Below are 27,405 nucleotides of genomic sequence, written 5' to 3'. Positions count from 1 at the left end.
CAAAAGTACAACAAAAAGTATTGAAATTGCCACTGCTAGAATCACCCCAGAATCACCTCAACCTAGATGTAATCACCCGTGTACGCTCAAACAATTTCAAACAAATACATGCACAAAAACCCATGCCCTATACTTGACTTAAATAAGATATTCATGTATGGCACACAGTTTTTGAGCATGAATTTATTAGGAATCTTTCATGAGCATATCTGGGCAATTCCAGCTAGGTTTATGGAATTCCAAAGCAATTCCAGCAACAGGCAATAATTTCAATGTGTTTTGTTTTACTTTTGACCATCACAAATGCACACTAAACAGCAGTCATTTTCACTTCCATTTTGTTTGACGAGTCAGGAAACAGCAAGCCAGAGGCATTCTTTGTTTTCAGTGATAGGGTTAAAAAATATACCATGGCTACAGCCAAGCAGATATTAATAAGTAGATAGCAGTTAAAAAGATACAAGCATATGTGAAGGAGGGGACACTGTCAATATCCACATGGGATGACAAAGGGTGTCAGGTCTTCTCAATCAAACATAAATAGTCCATCTCTTTCTTAACTTAGTCTGCCTACTCAATTGTGTGCCCTGCCAAACATAGGCTCTGCTCTTGCTTTCCAGAACACAACATTTTGTTGCAGTGTAGTATAATTTCCCCTTATAGTTATTAAACTTATAGGTCAATTGCATTCTATAAAAATTAAAAGCCAATATCTGCAATTCTATGTTGGTGGCCATTGTGTAAACAAGTGGGGAAAAGCTTGGCAAAACTAATTGTCTTGGTGAGGCTATAAATGCCCTTTCTTCCCATACACTAATACTAGTCAGGTTTGAGGAAGCCAGCATTTTCTGTAGATGGGCTTCATAGGAATAGTCAGTCATGATAATAATGATGGTGTTGATGAAGACCCATATGATGCTGATTGTTGATTGTATTATTTTAATATCGAACAACAAATATCTATCATGACATTTGAGTTTGACAAATTGATACTGAATCAGTATACCGTTTTTCAAATTTGGAATACTTATGGTAAGTTTGTTTAGCATATGCATGATGCACAGTATTGTGGACTTAAATGCTTGTTTTTTAGCCTGCAAATATGTATATATTTAAGATTTTTATATATTTTTGTACAGACATACCCAGAAAATACCCATCCAAAAAACATTGCCATAATTGTACCCATACAGATCCCCAATTCCAATTCAGCAACATGGAAATTTTACTATAAACATGTCTTTAAGACAAACATGTATACAGAGCTTGCACCCATTAATATAGAAATTATATTCAAATAGCATTTACATTTTTTCAATTGTGCTTGTACCCACAAATGCCTTATTACAACAAACCCAGAACATAAATTAACATTTCACATTCTAAATTAACAAAACTGTGCAAAATCAAGTTGGCAAACAATCATAGACCCAAAGAAAAAGGTCCCTTTCAAAAAGAATAATATGCCAAAACAAAAGTACCATGCAGACAGGCCTGTTCCCTGTCTTGTTTTAAACATTTTCTAACTTGCAAAAATAACTAACAGTCATCACTCTCTTCCTTCCTCAAGAAGTAGTTGTCAGAAATGTCTATCATCACAAAAAATTTGAGCTACATTCTAAGGCTTTTTTTTGTTTTCACTTCAAAACCCCTTTTGGACCTCATACACGATACATTCTTCCAAGACCACTTATCTTTTGGTTGCCTCAGGTATTGCCAAATATTTGGTTTCATTTGAAGCTTAATTTTTCTCTATGCTTCCATTGTTTTTTTCAGAAAACAAATTTTAAGAATATCTTCAGATTTGTGTTCTTTGTAAATTTTCATTTAACAAATTCAGAAGTAATATTTTGACAATGGACTATCACTTTGTAAAATAACTAAGCGTATTCCACATTTAGCACAATAATAATTATGTCACACACTGCGAAAATACCACCAACTTGAAAACAATAATAATCGACACAAAGGGAATCATGATATTGGTATGAAGAATATTCAGAAATTGTTCACTACAATTACATCTACAAATACAGGAAATGATCGGTTGTATCATGATTGATGTTTGTCATCAGAATACACTAAAGATCCCAGTACCTTGTCTTGAAGACTGTCTGAGGATTCTAGTAATTGCTGCATTTCTTTTCGTAAACTTTTTATGCAGTTCTCAATACTGGACTCATCCCTGTTTTTCAGTGGACCCATACTTGCCTGGTTCCTGAGAAATTGCCAGTGAGCATTTGCACTGTCTTCCATTGCCTTTAAGACAAACATGCATATAGAGCAGAAAACAACTTCAATGCCAACCAGCCGAAATAAGAGCAAGTGCAGTTATTACATCGTAGCAAATGTATGAATTTTAAAAAATAGGCCAAAAGGAATCAACATAACAAATGATGCTTGTAACAAGATATATTTTTTTAAATGTCAATGGCACTTGTCAGACACCCACATACCGGAGGACAGCCCCACATCATAAGAATTTTTACTAGCTCCAGTTTTTCCCGCTTAGTCCACCCACGAGTGGGTTTCTCTTTGATGTTCTTTCCAATTGTATCAGACTGCTACAACATAAAAAGATGCAAAAGCATTTACAAATATTAATAAACTTGATAATTGTGTTTTCCAGAAGAGGGCTGACTAAACTAATGCATGCACCTCCTTCTCAATGCGACTAATGTGATCAACTAGACGCCTCAGCCGTCGAGTGAGGATATTGGCCTCAGGCCATGCAAATTTATCTCCCTCTCTGCAAAATTCAAAAAGAAAACATAGAGCAAGAATTGATTAAAATGTAATCTTCTACATGTTTTTTATTACAACAAAACAAACAAAAAACAAAATTAACTTTAAAAACAATTAGCAACATCCACTCTCCTGAAAATAGAATTGTGAAATCAGGATCAGCTTTCAAATAATTTGCCCCCTTAACTACTACTGCTAATTACGCATGCATAATTTTGCAAGGACAGAAATGGTTCTAGATGGTACAACGTGGAGAAAGTGCCATGAAAAAGAGACAAAATACCCATGCAAGGCAGCTAGTAATTGGGTCTTAATTTAACAAGCAACACATATTGTGGGACAAACTACACATCATATTTGTGGTGTAGATGCATCATCAGTCACTCTTCTGTGCTTTGTTCACCAAATCCCCTAGGCTTAATCTCAATGATAAATGTTTGTGTCTCCTTTGGCCATGCAACAGATTTCTGGGGTCAGATTTTATTTCAATGTATGGACAGTTGCTGTGGAACTCAACACAAACTTTACTTCATCTGATGCTGTATGTGGTCCTACTTAAACATTGGCCTGTTGTTTCTTTTTTATAGATATGGGAGATATAAACTCAGTATACCTTCCCTTACTAATTTTGAAATTTGCTACATATATTTGTTGCGTCTTGAAATAACTTACAGGTACAGCACATATAACGGACTGGGCAAAGATGAATCTAAATTTTCAAGCCCAAGAGTGCCATGAAGCAAGTTACAAGTGGCACAGCTTGCAAGTAGCTAATTCAACTTAGATCTTAGGAAAGAATGCATACTTCTCATTACAACACAAAGGCTATCTGAATCATTCTCACCATGTTTTTCCATCAACTGCATAGATTTTCCAATTTGCAGCAGCTCCTGCTCAATAAACTACAGCCTTACCTGTTTCTGGCTGAATAATGATTTTTTACAGATTAATTTATGTCTTTTGCAAGTTCATCTAAGGACACCTTTTCTGGTAATTTAAAAGGATATGGAACAAATAAATGATATGGAACAAATAAATGTATTACTTGCTCGATTAAGTATTAAATGTAACAACCTTTGTTAATTATAGTCTATAAAACATTAAAAGCTTTGTTCAAGCCTCCATACTCATCATCCATATTCATTACTTTCAGATCAACGATGTTGCTTACTTTATTGGTGGGTCAAGCAATAATGCCTAATCGGAAAACTTCAGTAGATTGAAGTTTTAACCACAGTCTAAGATCAAATGCAATATGCATGTAAATTTAAGAAAACTAAAGAAAATTTTGCAAATAATGTTCCATAGAGACTAGAAAAAAAAAAAAAAAAATCAGCAAGCCATTAGAGATGATGTAAAAGCATGTAATTTTCAGAAACCAAAAACAGTTATAAAGGAGGTTAAGAACTCAAGCCAAGCATTGGAGAAAAACAAAAATAAGGAAGATAACTGCATTCAACTGGAGTTGAAATGACAAGAACCCCAGAAAGGGATATAGAGCAGCATAGAAGTACAAACAGTTAAGGGGCTGAGATAGCAGGAAGGTCTCAAATGCTGATGCTGTCTCTAGGCTTAGCTCAATTATTCAGCCATGTTTTTAAATAGATTAATAGTATCTCTAACACATCAATATCAAAAACAATGGCAAATACCTTAAAAGTTAATGCCACTTCAGCTTCTAAGCTGAAATCCTGAAAATTGTTGCTTGAGACAACACTTGTGATTAAAGAAGTGGCAGGTGATAGACCCAAGATGTAATTCTAAGAGGAGATGTATTATTTGTACTCTGGCTTTTGTATATTCTCACTTGCCTAGCATATACTTAATTGGGTGCATGCTCTATTTTATGCATTTACCTCGTGCATTGTTCCCCCAAAGCACATCCTAGGGTAAAACAAGCATAGCAGGTGATGAGAATGGCAGGACAAAGACAAAACAGCCCCCTATTGTCCCCTTAGGTGCTACCCCCAAATGAGGTCAATCAGGTGTATTATGTACTCTGGCTTTTGTATATTCTGACTTGCCTAGTGTATGATAAATTGGGTGCATGCCCTATTTTGTGTATCTACTTCATGCATTGTTCCCTTGAGGTACGTCCCTAAAGTAAAAAAAGTGTACCAAGAGACAAGAATGGACAAAGACAAAAGAACTCCCCATTGTCCCCTCAAGTGCAACCCCACAAGGTCATACCCAAGACAGCCCCGACAAGAAAGGGGTGTCCTTGGGGGTGTTCCCCTTTGGGGGGTGCAACTCAATGTAAAAAAGAACTCCTAGGGGAAGAGGACAAGGATAAAACACCCCCACTTTTGTCCTCTCAAGTGCCATCCCCAAATGAGATCATCCCAAGATAGCCCTATAGGGGAAAGGGCATCCCTAGGGATCTTCTCCTTTGGGAGGTGTGTCCAAGGGCACCCTACCATACCTAAGATAGGCAAGATAATTGCAAACTATAAAAATGCTTGTCTACCCTCACTTATCACCAACAAGAAGCTGGGAGAAGCTCAAAATTCCTTTGCACATTTTAGCCTATAAATTGACCCTGAACTGCCTGGTAGATTTCTCCCTATCCATGGCAAGGAGGTGAAAACTAGTGTCAGAAAGGTCATCAAGAAAATGTACAATGCAAAGAAAACCACATTGATCTAACATAAGTGGACGAAATCTATTGAACTCAATGGATACATGAATTCAATAAAGTTAGATAGGGAGACCTTGGCACATGACAAATCAGTAATTTGCTGGCAGTTGTATGGGTCTCCATAACTAATAAGCACACTAGCCATTCACTTCTTACCATAAGTTTGTAGTTCCTCTATTGTTGCAAAGAATTGATCTACATACAACTTCATCCACTCTATCAAGAGTAATAAGCTTACCTCTAAGAAAGTGGACAAACTTGTGTTTTTACATATTGCCTCAAGTCTCACGGATCACAAGATGATTGAGTACAAGGACAGTCCAGCAACAAAGTGGGATGTAGCCCTAGGGAGGCCAGCATAGATCGATGAGGATAAAGCACATACAAGGTTGGCTGGTTTATAATTGCAAGAGCTATATTAATATAACAATTCTAATGATGAGAAATGCCATGCACTTACTTCAAACAATGAGTGCATAGCCATTGCCCACTGTACTGTAACTTTGTATTGCAAACTTTATGAAAATGAATATTATAATATATATTTGGAGTTTTGGATCAACTGATTGTCAATTTGTTTAACTAAATGATAAAGTGCAATTCATTTTACTATTTTTAATTAATTTTTCATATCTGCTGTTTGTCTGCTGTCATCCCCAAAACTCATCCTCTCATCCTTCCACTCTCAAAAACCCCTCACATAAATTTGACAGCCATTTGAATTTCAAATTAATAATTGTATAAAAATAATTTACATATAAATTGACAATTAATTTATATAATACAATTAAATATATTATATTGATAAACTAGCATATATATGTCAAATACATCTCTTTAAAAGATGCTGAGAGATTTCAATTTGAGGCACATATATCAAATGTATAACATAAATTATATAGGCACCTCAAGATTGATATCTCTTGGCATCTTTTAGATAGATGTATTTAAGACATCTATGCTCATGTTAGATTTAGTTATGATAGTTTATCTTCAAGTGCTGGAATGTTTCTTTCAGAATTCTATAGCATTTTTTTATGAACACCCAAGGATACAATTAATATAAGTAACTGAACTTACATTTGAAGCTTGAGCATCCTTGGACAACAAAGTGATTCAACAGAATGGATATCATTTTGTTACTTTGTCCAAAAGGCCAGTTTAAATGGTTTGAAGAATATCTCACATCTCCTTGATGCAAGTTCACAACAGTCTTAAATTTTTAACAGTCTTCTGTTCAAAACTTGCAAACTAAAAACAAAATCTTTTGCCCAATATCAATACGAATGGCAAGTTCCTCCAAAGTTCGGCCTACTTTGGCTTCCAACCTCAAATCCTGAAACTTGCTACTTGAGATGACACTTATGATTAAAGATTTGATCACATGCATAATTTTACACTGGTTTTGTTTATTCTGACTTGCCTAATGTACACTAAATTGGGTACAAGCCCTACTTTTTGCATTTATTTCAAGTTAAATTAAATTTTAGATACTTCATCTTCAAGTATTGGAAATTTTCTTTTGGCATTCTATGGTAATCTTTTTGTTACTTAATAGTCAAGGATGCTATTAATGTGGACAACTATGTCAACATTTGATGCAGGAGCATCCCTGGAGAACAAAGCAATCCTACAGACCGGGTGTCACAGCTTGATGAGTTGCTTTGCAGCTCTCTCCATGCTTTCATTCTCCCTACTCAGATCACAGCTACTATGGAAGGCCAATCTACTTGGTCAAGGGGTATTTTCCACCTCTCCAATATAAGTTTGCACCTTTTTGTAACTGAAACCAAATTTAACACAATTTTGTGTCCACACCTTGCAAATTACCCAAAACAATATCCTGTGATATGTCAAAGCTAAGCAGTGATATGTCTCCCTTGAGAGTGTCATTTACTGGACACACAAATTAAATATACTTTGTTGTTAAAATTCTATATCTTTCTTACACGTCTCTATTTGATCATTTTTCACTCATTCTCAACATTGCTTCCACCTATAAAACATCTAGATTTCCACAATTTAAAGTGTTGTTCCCCAAGACTCCCTGGAATCCTAATCACTACTGCCATACCAATTTTTTAATTTGCATTTCGAAATCAATTCTACAATAAGATTATTCATGCACGCCTTTACCCATGAATATTAAAAAAAGAAAGGAAGACAGGCAGTTTCTATATCAGACTTCTTTACAAATGTCAACAAAAGAGTGAGATGGTATATCCCCAAAAGAACAACTCCCCCAGTCTTTTCACAATCATCTACCTTGAATGCCAACACATCTTTTCAACAGCATGATCCATTCAAAGTCCAAATGAATCTTGAGATTCTTGTGTTTCAAGCAAGATCAGTGTCATTCCATTGGATGAATGGATACACCTATTTCAACTGTATTTCTTAATTGAGTACTTCAAGGATGTTGAGAAGATCACCTTCGTCATGCTGAATATTTTCCACATTAATTTCACATGGTGAGATGTCTATAGCACCCAACATAAGCACAGATTCAAACTTCTCAACAAATGGGAGAAGTTTGGCAATACCATGCACAAAGAATGTTATTTTTTCAAACAATATGAAGATGAATATATGAAGTTTGAGCAATCTCCCCAATACAAGGATAAATCAATACAAAACTACAAAAACAAATTTCATGACTATCCCACACAGTTAATTGTTGCAAAGACAAAACAAAATAAATCATTAAAGCACATTAGCGGAATTTACCCTAATATTTTTTGGTCTTCTTCAATTCATGTGCAAGTAGAAGATATTGATCTTGATGTAAATTGTCTAAGCACCAACACCTCTTCCAGAAAAATCTCTAAGGCAAGAGAGCACCTCTTCCCTAACATTTGTTGGGCCAAAGATCACTCTCTTCATATCATCATTGACAATGTACGCCAAAAGGACATCAGCCCCCTGATGTGATTAAACATCTAGGCCCTATGACTTAACACCCTCAACCATACTCTTGCAATTGATTATTGTAAGGCAAAAACCATAGTAGGATTAAATTTACATGGCATTCACACAGAAAATTGAAAGTGTAAATGCAATTGAATTACAAGTGTTTTAAACAAGAAAAGCATACGAAAAAGAACACAAATTGAACCTAAACCCTAAAACATGAGTTTGACCAGATTTGACTAGGCCAAAGACATGCAAATTTGACTTAGTTCTTGAGCATTATTTAGTCCAATCAACCATGTGTTATTGTCGTTTTATGATTCTATGGTAAAGACCACAAAGTTAAGCACCAATGAACTTTTGAGCATGAAGTCAAGCCCACGAGTGATACTAACATCTATGCACCACTCAACATATGTGGCATTTTTATCAACAAGCCGTATGTTTATGGCTATAGTTGTTCCCCAATGAGATAATCCACAAATCTAGGCCACCATGGTGAAGGAGCACTTTTGCAACATTTTGGAATCTATTTTGAAGACCAAACATCAATTGGGTATTGGCCAAGCAATGATGCAAAAAATATACAAGTACCAAACAACAATTTGTGATGCTCATGACTCATCCAAACGCCCCTACATGCCAAAGTAAGAAGGCACTACTAGCATATAAATAGAGGCATGCAACAATGTGACAACACCATATTGACAACATCCTACAGTAGTACAAAAACATCTATGACATACCCAAGGGCATTCAAATTCGAAACACTCTACACAGTGAACTATCATATCAGCCTACTTCCAACATCTCCTCTTCCAAACAATCCATTGTATCACATGTCCATTTGTGTGAAAGATGGTATTAACATAAACTACACAAGCTCCTAAATCAAATCAAAGTCTTCTCCATATGGTAGTACACTAATCATTGTGCCAAAGAATAATCAAGATAATGTTGAAGAATTGATATCTCTTACCACATATTAACAACTTTCTAGACCAGCTTTAAGGTGTACAATTATTCACCAACCATCAAATTGATCAACACATCCCACATGTCTATGTAACTCTTGCACAAAGTAAACAACTTGTCAATTACTATTTTACAATCACATTCTCCACAAGCTCAAGGATCTTTGCATTTTTGCAAGCACACATTGCTCACATCTCAAATGAGAAGTGAATTAATCCAAGAAAGCAAGATACTTTAGGGTAAGCCTCACATTGTCTATACTCCAAAAATGCTTCTTTAGGATGCTATATACACTAGAAAAATCCATTTCTAGCAAGCCTCATTGGAAATGTTAGATATACAATAGAACTAGTCTACTGCATTCTATCATTGACAAATGGACAAATAGAAGTGGTCAATTGTATCATTGTACATTTGTTGTGCATATACAATAATGGACACTTGTGCACCTCAAATGATAACCTTTAAATTAAACCTTCAATAGAGATTTTGCACAATTATACTAGCTAATGTCCATTTTAGACATGCTTTGATTTCCATTCCAATACGCCCCATAGTATCTCCTATCATGAGACACAATGCACATTATCATGCGAACCAAAAATGAAGTAGACAAGGTTCACCAACACATCTAGTATATTCTCTAGCAAGTTCCAATAGATTCCCACACTAGCAACAAAAATACAAAGGGTGCTAATCATGCTTCAAAACTCACTAAAATTGTAAGTACTTGCGAGTAGCAAAGGAGTTGGACTAGTTGCCAACTTTCCCTAGTTTCTCATACCCCCATGTCACCCTCCATGCATTAGTCTTAGCAATTTTCTCACTTAAAATTCTTCGACTTCACCTAGTCTAGTGTAACTACCACTTTACTTGAGTAGCAATAGCAAAACTACCAGAACAGCTTTTGCCACTACCCTAGCAGTTTCAAATATGTCAAAGCAATCTCCCAATTGTCATAGCAATTTTGGGGCCACCAATCTACTATACTCGAAGATTCCCCCAACTACAAAAAATAAATAAAAAAGAATTTTGAATTCTTTACCTTCCCCTTATAGAATGTACCACTTCCCCTTATGTCTAGCATCTTGTGATGATCCGATTCATATCCCCTTATGCCTTTCAAGCCTTTCTTTCATTCCTTTTCGGGGGTCCTTTAATCTTGAGTTGAATATTTTGTTCCCCAAGTCAACTCTCTATGAATCCATTAACTATATATAAGTTACTAAATTGGAATTGAGTACATGGGTATGGAATGTTGGTGTGGCAAAAGTTTCTTTGGGGGTTGAGTACATTCATAAAAAAAAACATACAAAAATCATGAATATATACATATTTGTAGCCTACAAGCATGAATTAAGCTCAAAATACCACATATCAATCATATGTTAAACAAAACTACCATACATAGTACAAAGTTAAAATACAATATACTAATTTGTTATCAAGTTGTTAAACTTAAATGGCATAATAGATATCCAAAAATTGGAACAATTATAATTTCATTATTCGAAAAGTGTAACAATATTTGGAAAGCAAAACAACCTAAACTATTCGATTTTAAAATTTTAAATTTTACTATTAAATTCAAATTGTCATAAAACTTTTTAAAGTATATAATTTTTAGTTTTGTAAGTATATTTATATATGAATGTGTTAGACGTTTATTTCTATCTAAATATTAGAAGACAATACTCATATACTTAAAATTTAAAAAAATATAGAAATATTACCATTCTAAATTAGAATATTAAAAAGCAAAAACAGTTGTGGCATCTATTAGACTACTTGTTTACCTATTGATCTATTGGGGTGCCTACCTACATTTATTGTCCTTTCACCCAAAGAAAGAAAGATGCAAATTGTTCCATTGTTGTCAAACTGGCCCCTATCTATATCTGATGCAATTGAGAGTGAGCACGCAAATCTAAATCCAAACTCTTAATGTAGATCCAGATTAACGACACTCCTAATGAATGTAGATCAAGTTGACGTAAATTGAGTTTCCACCTGAAAAAAAAAACCTGGGGTAATTCTACAAGCGGTTCCAATAGGTGACCAATTATAGTACTCATATCTGGAAACGAGGGTACATCTAACTGATTCAATGACATTGACTATTACCACCATTTAATCAAGAGTTTCAACCAAGATGACTGTCCTAATGTTCTTTGCATCAACCACATAGCAGCTGAAACTTGAAAGCAACATAAAAATCAAATGCATAGATAATTACACCTTCAAATCAGCTTTTAATTTGCTTCAAATAAAAATGTTCACTAGACAACTGCACAGTATCTTATCATTGTATATATTTCTAATCTTCAAAAAGCTTGTAGGAGACGAGTTGGAGGATAAGTCTGCTTATTAATGTATATCTATGCATAAATGCACTCACTTTTTACTAAAAGTGAAAGACAAAATAGACTATCTAGAACCACTTCCAACATGTTCACTGTGAACCTGTGCAAAAGTTCCCATCTGAGCTAAAAAAAATCACAACTCCTTAACAAAGAAGAAATTTTGCGCCAATCAAAGTTTATCTCTAAATGCTTCAAACTTCCCTTTTGGTAAGGGCTTGGTCATATTTGATCTCTATGTGCTTAGACCTACCATGAAACATTAGATTCTCAGAGACTTTGATACAACTCTGACTATCATAGTAAATGACAGTGTTCCAACCCATAATCAAGCAATCCTACAAGTAACTTGTGAAGCCAAATGGCCTCACATCTAGAAGTATTTGCTGCCATGTATTCTACTTCTACTAAGCTAAGTGCCACAGAAGTCTAATTCCTATTGAACCAGGATATCACCATTGATCCCAAGCTATTGCAACATCCTAAGGCGCTCTGCCTATCTATTGCACTACCTCCCCAATTTGAGTCTATAAAACCTTGCAACTTTACTTCCCCATCTCCAAGATATCTCAAACCAAACTTTACTATGCCCCTCAAATATCTAAGCACAACTTTTCCTGCTACCAATGCACTTGCCTTGGTTACACTATGAACTAACTCAAGTGGTTAACTGCAAAACATATATTTCAAAGTGGAACCCATCAACTATTGAAAACCGATAGCTAGATCGGATTATATAAGCAAATAAATATGAACAAATGTATCTACATTGGGCTGGGCCCAAAATTGTTTATTGTAACTTGTAAATAGGGTAGGCACAATTTGGGCGGTAAAATCAAATATGCATTTGAGCGATTATTTATGTAATTGGGCTGGGCCCAAACTCATGTAGCTTGTAAATGAGTATCAAGCAATAACGTCTTCATAGGTCAAGACCTATTTGAGTGGTATACATAATATTATTATGAAATTAATAAGGCAGGCCGACTTGAGACTTGACACCACAAGTCAAGTATATAAGCAAGTCATTTGCATGGCATAATCAATCAATTATACAAAGCGAATTACTTCTCCTATGTACTCAGCGAATTCCTTTTGAAGATCAGCGAACCATCTTTAAGGCTGTCAACACCATCAGCGAACATCCTTCTTGAAGGCAGCGAATATTACTGTGTGGCAGCAGTCATCATTGAAGATCAGCAAATCATCCTTTAAGGCTGTCAACACCATTCTAGGATCTGCGAACCTCATTCTTGTGACAGCAAACTGATCTGATGTTGGAGATAAGTTTCATGTCTTGTAATTGCCTTCATATTTGACATAATATAATTGGATTTTAAGGCTGGGTTTTTCACCTCCAAGAGGGAGGTTTTCCCAGGGTATTGCTGTGTTGTGTTTATGAGCATTGTGTTTTCATTACATTTTCAGTTTACATTGAATTCTATTATATCTGATTGCTTAAATTAACATCAACAACCTAGACAACGTAGGATCCACCAACTATAAATCCAAAGTTGTCACCTTCAAATTAGTGATCATAGGTGTGACCATTACTTTGCAATCCTCCATCCAAAATCACTTCAAGGTTTCAAGTTCAACAACATGCTTACCTTGCCCAAAGAAGATCTCCCTTGATTTTTGCCAAACCTTTAAACCCAAGAATAAACTACTTCACACCCAGCAATGCTCTGCTCTACTCCTGTAATAAACAAATCATCTACATATAACACCAAAAAAAAGAAAATCAGTCTCAACAATTATATAATATAGATTAGGATCTACTTCACTATTGGTGAATCTCATACTTTAAAAATCCATCTATCCTGGAATACCAAGATCTCAGTGCTTGTTTGAGTCCATAAAAGGTTTCCTTAAGCCTCCAAACGTAGGATTCCTCCTGTTTATCTTAAAGCCTTGAGGCTACCCTATATGCACTTCTTCCTCAAAGATACCATTAGGGAAAGTTGTCTTAACGTCCATTTGATGTATCGTCCATCCTATAAATGAAATTAAAAACTTAACTGTTCTAATGGGTGTGTATCTAGTGACAAGATTGATTGTCTCCTCATAGTCCACTCTCTCTTTCTAGGAGAACCCTCTCAACACAATCCTAGCTTCAAACTTCTTAATGCTACCATCTTCAGCAGGCTTGATTTCATAGAGCCACTTGGAACTCATAACTAATTTCCCTTTTGATTTTGGCACTATGTCCCATACATCATTTTAATGATGGACATGTATTCTTCCACCACAACATCCCCCCAAACCTATTCGTCTACTACTTCAGAGAAGATTGTAAAATGCTTCTAAGACTTGCTTTCCTTGAATGTGCTCTTAGGAACCTCAACATGCTCCTAAGCATTCCCTCAATGGCTGTGTGAACCATCGAGCTCTCCTAACAAAAGTAGAATGGGTTAAATTCTCTTTTGAAAATTGTTGTTGTAAACTAGAAATAATTGATATCTTTGGAGACAACTCAACCTTGGGAGCTTACTGCTCCTCATCCTCTATTGTTGGAATGAGATCATGGAACTTCCTAGATGCAAAGTCTTCCTCAAACTTTACATTCCTATTGACTACTATCTTCCTCCACTCTAGAATATAAACCATATAACTTTTTGAAGTCTCATTGCAACCCACAAATAAACCCTTCCTATTGGAAGATCCCAGCTTGTTCCCCATCTCTATAGGTGCGTGAATATAAACTAGACAACCAAAGATGGAGAAATGACTCGCTTATGGCTTAATACTAGTGAATTCCTCTTCTGGTGTCTTGTCCTCCAAGATCCTATGAGGACACCTATTTTGAAGGTAGATTGATGCATTGCATACTTCTACCCTAAGAAACATTGAGAAGTCCTAGTCATGAATCATGGCCTTAGCAGCCCCTATAATGGATCAATGGACAGAAGCATATCAACTCTGAATTTAATTTCCTTTAAGTGCTTTAAGCTTTTCAAATCTCTTAGTTCATTGCAAATCAAATCATCGTTTGCATACTAGCATACTAAGCATTTAGACTTGAATTGTAGGATTAGCTTAAATTGAGAATTCGTTGAAGTGCATTGTTATCATATCTTTTATTATTTGGAATCTTGTTTGCTCTTTATCCTTGTCTATATCCTATTATTGTTTCATTCAATCTTCAAGATTAAATAAGTTACATTAGTAACAGAGCATATAGGGAAAATCATATAGGAAATTTACATCTGTACATTGAATACTTTTAGTTGCATTCATCTATGCTAATTTGGCTTTATTACCTTACACATTAAAAAAAACATTAGAAAAATTAGAAAACCAAAACGTTAGCTAGCTGTGACATTGCATCCTTGTGCATTCATGTGGCCTGGGATCTGGTTAGATGCCGCAAAAGAGTTGCAAGAAGAGGGTCTTCTCCCTCTTCGCTTGCTAGGTCTCCTCAAACAACTCAAAGTGCTTGGAGACCAAGTGAGAACTGCTACACCACTCCAGCAACAAGGGTTACACCTTTGCCTCACTACAAATAAGGTGCTTTCGGACCATGCCTCCCATCAACACTCTCCAGCTTCCCCACAAATACACACAACCAAGAATTCTACTTTTTCATCCTTGAGGACCTCCATTGCACTTTCTTTTGCCATGACCACAATTGAAGCCTCCAAAGGAAACTCATAGACCTAAGCCATAGTTGATCTATCTATAGTTCTTTGGTCCTGATTAGAGTCATCTTGTGCAGCTTATTGATCAAGATCCTTGCAGTTGACTTTGTTCAGCCACTGAAAGATGCGAACTAGGGATTGGCACAAATCTGATTGGTTTGTCTCAACTGAATCTTTGACCAGCGAAAAATGGTTTGGTTTTCAATACAGAGTTTTGTGTTTTTTGGATTTTTTGAGGTTTATGCTTGAAACAGGCATCCAGCGCTAGGATTGAAGGAGAATTATTGGCCTGAATAGGTAGAAAAAATGAAAGAAGCCCTTCCAACTGCAACTAATAACTCCAATGAGCTTTATTCACCTCCAAGATACTTACCAAAAACAAATCTATGAAGCAATCTTAGTTTCAGTGCAATTTCTAAAATCTTGCCAGGCAAGATCTCTAGGAATGAAGTATTTCCCTGTATTACTGAATATGCTGATCACAAATGACTTTATTTCTCCAAAATAACCATTGACTTCTTCCTATTTGCTGCTAACAATGAAATTTGAACAAAAATACTGCTGCAAAACCCCTTATTTTATTTTATTGAAAAACCCAGGCAAGCTGAAATGGTACGGCCAGGCTGGGAAATGTACGGCCAGCTTGGGGATGGTATTAGCCAGCATTAAAAGCACAATAACTGCTGGAAACTATTCCCCAATCTGCTCAAATGTGTTGTAGTTGATTTATTCTTTCTGAAAGTATGAATTTTCCTCCAGATATTGGCCCCAAATGACCTGAAAGAGGATTCCTTCAATGCAAAGGTGAATGGGTTTTCGTCCACACACTGAATAAGGGTGAGAGTTTTTGTTCTCAACCTGAAACTCTAATCAAGCTTGCTGCTGCAGAGATCTCCAGGGAAGAAATTGTCAAATATCCAATGAACAATGATTGAGATGTTGCCCCAAATGTCTTTTAAACATTCCTCGAACCCTAATTCGAATTTGGGGTTAGGGTTGTACTTTTGGCATCAAAAAAAGTGTTAAAATGTTTCTTTTTATTAAAAAATAACTTCCCCTTAGTGGTTTGACCCATTGAGGGTTTAATTCCTCATTAAAAGTGGCTATAATATTAAGTTATAACTTCTAGGGAAATGTGCCAAGGGGCTATTTTATAATTCATCATTCTTTTATTAATCTCCTTTTTAATAAAGTTACATTATAATTTTTCTAATTATAGAAGAAGTAACTTTATAACGAGTTATTATAAAGTCTATGTAACTTGAGCTCACCAAGGCCAAAATGTGACCAAGTATAGACTCCTCTTGGTAAAGCCAATCATCCCCTAGCCTCTGTAACTGCCTGTAGAGATGGCTGACAGGCAAAACTATGCAACTGAATGATCACAAGAAAAATAGGGACATTACAGCCGCACAACACAATAGATCTGCCAAACACACTTGGTGAACCCTAACTCCTAACAAACCAAATGAAACTTTATCCACTCACCAATCTAACCCACCTTGACCTAGCAGGATTTGTACATGAGATCTCTGTTTGAGGTCTCTTAGTGTGTGGTCCTAAAGCCCTAGATTTAGGTTCTTTGGTTCTCTATCTAGGATTATATGGCTTTCCCTAGCAGAACACCAATAAGTTACACGATGTGGAGATTCCTTGAAAATATTTTTTATGTATACTTAGAGCCCTAAGTGGTATTACTCTACTCTTTAGAAGGAGATACAAGATTTTATCTCTAACAGACAACCTTACTGAGATGCTGCCATTCAAATTGAGTATGATGACTTAATGAAGAATCAAACCTAGAAGCTAGCCAAATTTCTTCCAAATAAGAAGAGTCCAGTGGATGCAAAGATCTACAAGATCAAATGTAAAACCAACAACATAGTGGACAAGTGCAAGGCTCATTTGTGGTACAAGAATCATCTAATTTGTCAGTTTCTTTGTAATGTCCCCTATGTAAATGCACAGGTCTGCTATTTATATCAGTCTGATTCGCTGCCTATACTTATGTGTGTGTATGAGAATTCTTTCTATTCTATCAGGTCTGATTTTCTGGTTATTAATTAAATGTTTCCTCTTCTTTTCCTCCAATGCTTGCTTAATTATTGTTTGCAGATTTGTATTTGTGTTCTCATCTCTTTGATAAATGTATCATTCTTCCAGATTTTCTTATAATTCTGATTTAGGTCTGCTCCTAAATCTGCTTTTAATGCTTCAGATGTTTTGTTCTATTACATGGATCCTTCTCAAATGAAAACTTCTCCCCTTTATATCCTCCAATGTGAGGGAAAGTCGCACCTCTTCATAATGGTCACAACCTTTCACAATTACCACCCTTCGAAAGAGTCGCAACCCTTCATCATTACTGCCCCTTTGAAAGAGTCACTTCCTTATCTTCTTCCCATAAATGCTTCCTTAATTCCTTTGCTCCCATCTTTCTTCCTTCATCTCTTTTCTCCCCAAACGAAGTTCTCTTCTGTCCCTTTTATATCTCATGTTTGAGGGAGTCGCAGCTTTTCATATCATGCCTTTTGACCATTTATTAAACTTAGATAAATTTTAATTATATTAAATTTTATTTTTATTCTTTTATATTTTAATTTATTATTATTACTTATTAATAAATCATATTTCAATAAGGGGACATTACATTCTAAAGTCACTCTATGGGCTTAAGCAGGTTCCACAATCCTAGTACGTGAAGACTGATAAGTATCTTTGAGGTTTTGGATCGAAGTCTTTCTGATCCAAATCTCTATGTCAAAAGCAATGTTGATTTACTAAAAGAACTTCTTTCACATAGCAGTTTTGGTCAAAGGACAAAAATCCATTATATTTCAAATAACCTACAGAATATAATTGGTTGCTTCACAATTTTCATTGTCCACTAGCTTGTTCCACTGCAACCATATTAGCCATGTTCATTAAAAATAAAAGAGAGAGTTCAAAGCAATGTAACATAAACCTTGAGCTAAAAAATCACATAAAGAATAACTTGATAATTTTTTCAAGCATTCAAACTCTTCTAGTTTACAAATAATGTCTATATAAAATTTTGGTAGAGTAGTTCGGTTCACATAAAAATTGAGGTCTATTAAGGTTGGAGAGAGAGTAGTTTTCTTCTACAAGTAGGTAGTTATTTGCCATGGTGACTATAACTGATTAAATGTCACCAGCAAAACACTTTGTAGGTATCCATCGGTACTCATGTCTCACCCTAAAGTATTTATTTGGATTTCTTTTTTATAGATTTCCTGTCAATAATGATTACTAATTTTGGACATATGTTACAGCTATCTATGTATTAACAGTTCATATTTTGTCAAAACTTCAAATCTAAGGTTAATCTTGTTACAGTTCTCTTTTTTATGACATAAACCTGTTACTGAAAAAAAATCATGAAATAAAGACTTTAATTGAACAAACGTATGTGTTCCCATCTGACTTTCATATATTGCATGGCATAAGAAAGAAATCATCAACCCACAGAAATACCTGGGCATTATAAGTATTAGATTCTGATATGCAATGAACACTCAAGTTACAAAAATAAAGAAAAACGTGATGGTCCCCCAGCTCCCACAAGCACCAAAAGTTTCTCTAAAATGGGATCAATTTTTGCAACCACTCAGAAATTTCCCTAAAAATCAAAGCTTAGAATTGACCTTTTGACAAACTTTTAAAATATTGGAAGAGAATAACAATTATTGTAAAGAACTAGAAATTCTTATGGTTGTATATCTAGATTAGTTTGTACCAGGGATTTCTTGGACGTGTTTTTCAAAATATTCACCAGACAAAAAAAGTGATAGCATGCTTTATAAACTCAGTTTAAACAAACACAAAAATGAGTAATAGTCTCTAGCTAAAACAAATCACAATGTAGCAAGTTACAAACAACAAGAACTCTAAGCATTCATTTCAAGCACATCGTCCCTTCAGAATACTTTTATTATTTATAGCATGCACAATTGATTCATTGACCAGGAAATAAAATAATATGATCGATTCATGCCACCAGAATGCAGTGTACACCATATGCTTTTGATTACTATATGCAACCCCATGCCATCCTTGATATTAATTTTGAAAGAAATATACTGAGATAGAACCTACCTCAAAGCTAGATTTTCAGGATCATTCTCTACATGAAATCGGTCCTATCAAAACAAAAATCTATATTAGAAATCTCCACAACAATAAAATGCTTAACTCTTTGCAGTGACTAGTCAGAGATTTCAAACCCAATTACAAAATTAAGAAAGATAAAAAGAAAAAAAGATACAGTTACAAACTATGAAACAAAATTATAATTTTGAACCTTTGACTTAGAGATTTGAGTTCCAAGTACAGGAGGTTTGAAAGCACTCGCAAACTGTGGGTCTTTCTGCAAAGCTTCATAGTTACCAAACCCATGTTTATAAACTCCAGAAAGTAGAGCAAGGTCTGCTTCTCTGCCCCACCAGTCAAAGGGAGTAACTCCATCCTTTAAATTATCAATCGCATTATATGCTGCCTCCTGAGTTTCTTTAGATGCACACAATCGGAGAACATTTCCAAGGCTATCTAAAAGCATAAGCCTCCTAAGCCACACTGAAGCTAATTTTTCAATTCTGTCCCAAAGACCAACACGGGAACTGATTTCTGCTCCAACCTCAATGCCCAAATCCTTGGACTTTTCATACAACTTTTCTGCATAAGAGCGTTCTTTTTCATCTGCATTCAGTCCACAAAGCCGAACAAACTCCCAACAACAATCTGCAATATCCCCAAGACCATGGCGCATTTGTTTCAACATGCTCTGCATAACACTCCTAACTTTCTTAGACCTCCCAAGCCCAAACATTAGCAACCCACGTCGAAGAGCATCACGCTCTTTATTATTCCATTCTGAATGCCTACGTAATGGAGCATTTGAAGCACCTGTGGAGTTCTCCATTATATCAGCTGCAAGCCAAAAATCCATATTAAGATGGGATTCCCTTACATGTTATAGTTGTGGAAAAACAGTTGCTATCATAGGTTTGGCTTAAGTTCAGTATCACTTTACTTCTTTTTATTTTTCTGAAAAAAATAATTAAAAAATAAAAAATTTCATTAGAAAATTCTAAAACAGATAATTTAAGGACTATATTTTGCTAACAATGCCTGGTACCATGTAATAAACACTGAATTTATCTTGTAAGATATTGTGTAATTAAAGTGGAGATAGCTTTAAAGGGCAATGCTGCAATCTAATAAAATACCCATGGGAAGCATAGGCACAGGATTCACAATCCACAGCAGAAAATTTTGGAATGAACCACATTAATTTTAGATGAATTAATAATTAAGAATATTGCAAGAACGCAAAACCATCACACTTCAAATCTTACCCTTCATGGATCAAAGATGACACTATCCCATAACATTAAAATAAACTATCAAGAAAATGACCAAACAAATACATTAAAGCCATTTGTAGATGTATCCTTCAGGGAATTCTAAAACAAGGACAAGGCTAAACCTTTTTTGCAATGAGTTAAACAAATACTCAAGAAAATAAAAAAGTTACAGCCATAGATTTAGGTATTGCATATATCAAGTTATTGACACATACAGCTCCCCGTTATAAGAAGCCTTATATGCCCACTGATCAGCATAAAATGAAAAAGCGGCATTATGTAAAAATTGTTCAAGTGAGGCAAAATTACAGAATGAGCATATACATAGAGCTCTGTCATCTTAGTAAGAAAGAAAACGGCATTCTTTAGTATACCAGAACATTAGTCACAAAACCACAAGTGATCCCATAAAAGAGTAAAAGAATGCAAAAAACCCTTGGCTACTCCTTCCTCATTTTGCAAATAAGGCAAAGAACCCTGTCGCTATCTCTTTCCCTCCTACACACATACACTCTGCCTCTACCCATATCTCACAAAAGATTTTTTGTGACACAACTAATGAAAAAACAGCTACTGGAAAATAGAAGGCACGAATCAGTTACATGGAATCAAATTAGTCTTGTGCAACAAGGACATCCCATCGAATTTCAGAATATAAAAGCTTTGAAATACCTTTGTAATATTCATGTGATAAATCAAATCATGCACTATGTGCTGTCATGTATACATGGCACATGCATGTGTGTATGTACACACACATACATACATACATACACACACATACATACATACACACACACACATACACACATACAAACTTACACAAACACATACAGACAGACAGATATACATACGTACATACATACACAAATACAATTCATCGAGTTATGCAAGTGATTTTGCATGAGATGTTGCATCTTCTTTGATAGATATTTGCAAGTTCTATTGTCTAAAAATCGTTCCTTCAATTTATTATATATTTACTTTCATTGAGTTATGCAAGTGATATTGCATAAGATGTTGCATCCACGTTAATAGATTTTTGCGAGTTCTATTGTCCAAAAATCATTCCTTCAATTTATTTATTTTGTAGCAGGACAACAAGACGATAGTCTCTTTTCAAAGATATTGGTGTTCAATAATTATAAAACAACCATGCAAGTTCAATACTGAATTAAAAATGCAGTTGTAAAGGAAATATCAAAAGAAGTTTGAGGATACACAACTCCTAGAATTAGAAAGAAATAACAAGACCTGAAACATCATCATTAGAGACTGAAACGACGCTTGACATGTGCTTTGTTTTCTGCAAAGGTGTATGCGCAATCTCCATGCGCATTTGATTCTCCCTGGAAGATTTTGGATTGCTAATTCCATGCATTTCAGGTGATCCGTCACAGTCAAGGACAAGGCTTGAAGTACAGAGTTCCTGCAAACCGGATAAACTTAATAAACAGCAAGACAAAAATCACAATCAAGAGATTTTATCATAGTAATGTGAAGCACGTCATTAAATTCAAGGAAAATTGAATCATTCTTTCAATAATTGAACATGTTAATCTTCACTTCACATTTAAAACCGAGCTTTGTATAGTTCATAAACTTATATTTGTTAAAACTGGGAATTTGAATATGAGCTTGCATGTAGTACCCCACCATGTGGCACGCATTTTGTGGATACACCTTATACAGCTCTAGACTATTATTGTTGTTTTGCATAACCATGTCTGTCATGACTCATGTATTTTAATAAGACTGAGCTATATAATGACTCTTTCATACTGGCAGGCATGCTGAGATATGCTATGACGAGTTATACTCAGACTTATTCAAATCTTTGACATTTCACATGACTTTTATTATGATATCATATTGAATCTATCATATTTTATCACCTGGACTTATTTTGAATATTTAATGATGTGCAATAAATTGATTTCCTTGATGTACAATGTGAATACTGGAGTATCTTATTTGATCAAGTTATATTTGAGGTACCGAAATTCCTGTTTGCAGATCATAGGATCTATACCAAGACTATTCAAGGTTCAAGGTGGGTGCATAGTTCCATACGGGGGTAATTAACTTGCAACAGAGGAAGATGTCAGAAACAAGGGCATTTGGAAGTAAAAAGAACATCAAAAACAGACTCCTTGAAAGATATAACTTCAATCCTATAAAAAATGCAGATAAGCATTAAAAGAGTAAGAAAACAAGGCAAGGGATGTAGAATGCAATTTGTCGATAAAGCTTTTTGATGCAGACATGGCATCTTATGTGAGGTCAAGGTGACCTTACAACAGTTTGGGGATTCGTATGCTTTTTAAATGGAAAAGAAAGAAAAGAGTAGCAAACTTGTTCTAGATTTCATCCATCTGGTGAAAGGCATGGCAACTCATGCAAACATTAATTTAAAAACTACTGAATTTAGTACTCTAGTTTGGTAGAGTGGAAAGAGAGAAAACAAAAACAAACAAAAACATTTTGTGAGGATTTATTCAGTTACAAAACTTAAATAATCCCACCTTGAGGGTTGGTTATACCAAAGGTGAGAAACAGAGCAATTTCGAAGGTTGTTTAGTGAAAAGGTCTTTTTCCCAACCCTTTTGATTGGGAACAGTTAAAAAGTGTCTCTAACCTTCCTAGCACTTCACAAATTAATGCAATCCATTTTAATCAAAGGTTACTTATGTTTTTTTATTCTATGTTTTGTCTTCACTTTGCATGTTGCAGTCCTATATTAGTGCGGTGGGATGAGAGGGAGATATGAAATTTCAACAAGAATGCAAAATCTGCATTTTAAAGTTGAAAATTTTTAAACCTTAATGTATTAATTTTCATTGTAAGGCCTCACTGTGAATAGGAAAGAGGTTAATAAAGACCCAACATAGGTTTTGATGGGTGGTAGGCATAGAGAGGTGGGGGAAGTATTGGTCAGCAGAACTACTACTTTTTATGTGACTAAAATACATGTGGGATAAGAAAAGAGGTAAAGTCCAACCGCAGCTTCATAATTTTATGGATGGGAAAGGTAGGAATTGGTATGCATGATGCATCATAGCTGATGTACAGTATTGGATTTTCCTTTTATAAATTCAAGTTGACTTGGTTGAACCACCCCTTTGTGACTGTTTGCAAACTGTGAATGCTTTTTCATTTTTTTTCCATACCTTGTCCTTCTGTTTTAACTTTTGGACTATGTACGAAAAAACAAAAAAAAAAGAGTTGTGGGCAGAATTTTTGTAGTAGAAGGTGATACATAATTGCTGATGCCTTGGGATTGAGTTATGTCCATTCAGTATGTATAAAATATCATGTGTATTCCTATTTACCCCTCAATGCACCCACTATGAGAGACAACTGTAAAAGTAAATTTGCATTCTGACTGTCTGTTCTTGGTGCACACAATCCCCGTCCTTATTACTTGTTTTTATTTATTACTATTTTAAAAGAACAAAGAAACTAATAAATATAATCTGTGAAAATTTCTCCTACACTGCATTTAAGATTTTTTTGAGGGTTGCAAATGCGGTGCAATATATTTTGGGATTAGTTTTGCAGCTGGTAGGTACTGCTATAATTGAATAGTTATTTTGAATTTCTCATTTGGGATATTAAAGTGTTACCTTGGACAATGATGTGGAAATATTAAATATTGAAGCTTGTCCTCTTTCATCTTTTCCACCCATAGAAATATGGCATTATACATTTGGTAAATTTGCATGGAGTTCATGAGCCTCACTATTCTCTTAAAACAACTCTCATCTTACTTTTTATCACGCTGCATTCCAGCAATAAAATACAATGTAGTACTCTGTCATTCAGAGTACTGTTAGTCTCTTATTATCCATGAAACCACGCACGTGATCCAGGAATTTTACTGTGAATGACCACTTCATGGGTTTTGGCACCTCCCAGTTATTATTTTCTGGCTTTGCAACAACTAGAAATTTAGATTTATGAAATTAATAAATTTGGGAAAAAAATTACAGGAATAGTTGTTTCCCTGGTTTGTGGTTCGAAAAAGGAGCATTTTGGCAGAGTTCTTCGATAGTGTTGAGAAAACTTGTCCCTCTTCTATCTGGAATGAACTCGTGTATACAAAGAAACACAATTCTGTGGGGAACCAGCCACAAAAAAGAATTCCTTACCTTGAAATGGAGTCGTATCTGGTCCTCTTTTCCTTCTTTCATTAATACACATTTATTTCATTTTCTCTCTTTTAGAGAGGAGTTTTTTCCCATGAGGTTTACTCCTTTTCTCCAGTTATGAGAGATTCATTTGTTTGTACATGGGTACCTCATTAGACCTTCCATTCATGCATACATCGATGCATTTATGATTTTATCATTAGGTTTTTAACTTCTTCCTAAGTTGTACTTAAGGGGGGATGTTGAAGTAAATAGATCATCACCTAATCATCAATTAATTAATTAGGTCCCCTTTTGCTTTATTTCACTTAAGTTAAACTTAGGAGTGTTTTTCTATGTTTAGCTCATCTGATGGGATGAGAACACTATTCATGATCTAATCTAATCCTCACCCAGTGCTTCATCTTAGATTTCCTTTTGCTTTTATAAGCATTCATTATTGTATGTTGTAATAATTCAAATCAATCATAATACAGAAGTTCAATCATGATGCTTTTCTAGATCATTTCTCTTCTCAAGGTTGCATAGCACAATCAATGGCTTTTTCTCTCTTCATGTGATAGGTGTTTTGATTGTAAGTGATTTTTGGGATTTGTGGGGATCACTATCAACTCCAACATGGTAGGAAAGCACCAAATTTGTGACTTCTTGCCTGTCTTTTGAGAGATCAGATCTTGAGGGAAAAGTCGGCTCATCCTAGAGTGAAACAAGCATCATTGTTACATCCAGAACAGCCAAAACCCTAAGATCGCAAGTCCAAACACTAAAACCAAAGCAATTAAAAAAACTTGTTTGAGGCACAAATTTCTAAACATAATTATGCATAGTCATATAGGCCCTTACAGCCCATTCACTTCATCGCCATTAATGGTTGCTCCTGCATAAATCTAGTAAAAGATTTTACTTAAAAAATTCATTTTTTTAATTGTATTTTTTAATTTAGAAAATTAAAAAAAAAAAAAGCTTTCTACAAGCCTACATAGATCCTTATAGGAACAAGGCCATTCCTCAGTCTCCACGTAGGCCCACTCATGGGGAGTATTAAACTCCAACGGTGAAGCTTCCGCCAACAACCTCATACAATTAGCCAGCATATTCATTGTTGGAAACAATACCAGAACCCACCAAACCACTGTTGACATATCCCAACAAAATATTCCAACTAACAAATAGAATATTCTAACAAACAATCCAAGCAAAAGAATATTTCATTAAACAATTAGCATATGTTGACCATACCCGACTCTACAACATTTTCTGACTAGGAGAATATTCCAACCACAAGGGAATATACTAATGTTTGTATTTTGCTAACGGCAGCATTCCATTTCATGACATCAACAGTAATACCCTAACAAGCCTCCTCCAAACCCTCATCTTGGCCAAAGGAATTATTTCTTCTTTTGGCTATAATTTGTCCATGCGATGGCGGATTTTGGCAAACAATCATTGAAAGCTAGTTTTGAGCACTTTCCAGAAGTGTATGTCTCATTATCAAAAAAAAAATTGGTATAATTTAACACCCGTTGAAGTCAGATCATCATTTTTGGCTTTCCAATGTTAATGCATGGTAGCTTATGCAAGATAAGATCTTCCTAACCTTCCTTGTTCTGTTATTTATCTACATGCTTCATGTCTGACTTATATTAAATGCTATAAGTTATCGGGTTAAATTAGCCGATACATACTTGCCATCGGATGCATAAACATTGGCACCAATTCACATTTGTTATCGGGCTTAATTATATCGAGCATATTTGTTATCAGGTTTAATGAATACACCGCTTCATTTGGCATTAACATTGGTTAACAAATGCATCGGTTGGATTATATTCATCGTGCACTTTCAATCATCGGTGTTTGTATGAACCGATTCATTAAATTGATCAGTCATTATATTATGATATTACAATATGCTATCGAGGGTTTTTGAACCGATAATCAGCATTGTGTTAATGGTATAATTGTAAAGGCACCGATCAATGGGTGCATTGATCGGTCATGCCTTTGATCGGTCATGCCTAAAAGGCATGACCAGTCAATACACCAATTGACCGGTTACCTAAATAATATATATGCCAATTAAATTCATTTGGAGAAGACATAGAAAATATTAAATGATCTCTCTCCTTCAGACCTGCAGATAAAAATCAGATTTATTAGACATTGACATAATTCCTCATATCCATTTATAGCATTCATAGTTCATAACTTGTTCTTTAATTAAAATTGAAATAACTCTACATGGTATTAGAGCCACGGTAATCGAACCTAAGGCTATTCAATTTTGATAAAATTCAAGGACTAAGTTACAAACTACATCACATTTCCATAATGGCCAACGCTATCAGATTCGAAGATAGACTCGGAGGTAGCGAAGATTTTTCAGCTTGGAAGTTTAGAATCAAAATGATTTTAAGAGAAAACAAAGTTGATTCATATGTCCAAACTGAAAGTGCACAACCAGAAGATGAAACCGAGAAATCCACATGGATCGAGGGAAATGATAAGGCTATTAAAATAATAGTGGATGGGGTAAGAAATAATATAATGCCCATCATTAGAAAGCAGGAGACGGCTTATAAAATGTTCAAGGCACTT

At 35.1% G+C, this 27,405-nt stretch overlaps 1 protein-coding gene across 5 annotated transcripts in view; it reads right to left on the bottom strand.

Moving 5' to 3' along the window:
* Nucleotides 1-27,405, bottom strand: part of LOC131060987 (uncharacterized) — a 112,056-nt gene that overhangs the window by 33,732 nt on the left and 50,919 nt on the right. For 2 of the 5 annotated variants that reach the window (XM_057994484.2, XM_057994482.2), the window contains exons 3-8: nucleotides 21,908-22,082; nucleotides 19,591-20,216; nucleotides 19,386-19,429; nucleotides 2,659-2,749; nucleotides 2,457-2,564; nucleotides 2,098-2,259 (exon numbers count right to left, since the gene is read on the bottom strand). In XM_057994484.2, the coding sequence (XP_057850467.2) occupies nucleotides 2,098-2,259; nucleotides 2,457-2,564; nucleotides 2,659-2,749; nucleotides 19,386-19,429; nucleotides 19,591-20,216; nucleotides 21,908-22,082 (1,206 nt within the window). The remainder of the gene's footprint in view (nucleotides 1-2,097; nucleotides 2,260-2,456; nucleotides 2,565-2,658; nucleotides 2,750-19,385; nucleotides 19,430-19,590; nucleotides 20,217-21,907; nucleotides 22,083-27,405) is intronic. The other 3 variants (XM_057994485.2, XM_057994483.2, XM_057994486.2) reach the window with 2 other exon arrangements.

The sequence above is a fragment of the Cryptomeria japonica genome, chromosome 9, assembly GCF_030272615.1.
Source record: "Cryptomeria japonica chromosome 9, Sugi_1.0, whole genome shotgun sequence".
Classification (NCBI taxonomy): Eukaryota; Viridiplantae; Streptophyta; class Pinopsida; order Cupressales; family Cupressaceae; genus Cryptomeria; species Cryptomeria japonica.
Note: the sequence above shows the minus strand (reverse complement) of the source record. Positions and strands in the feature narration are given on the sequence as shown.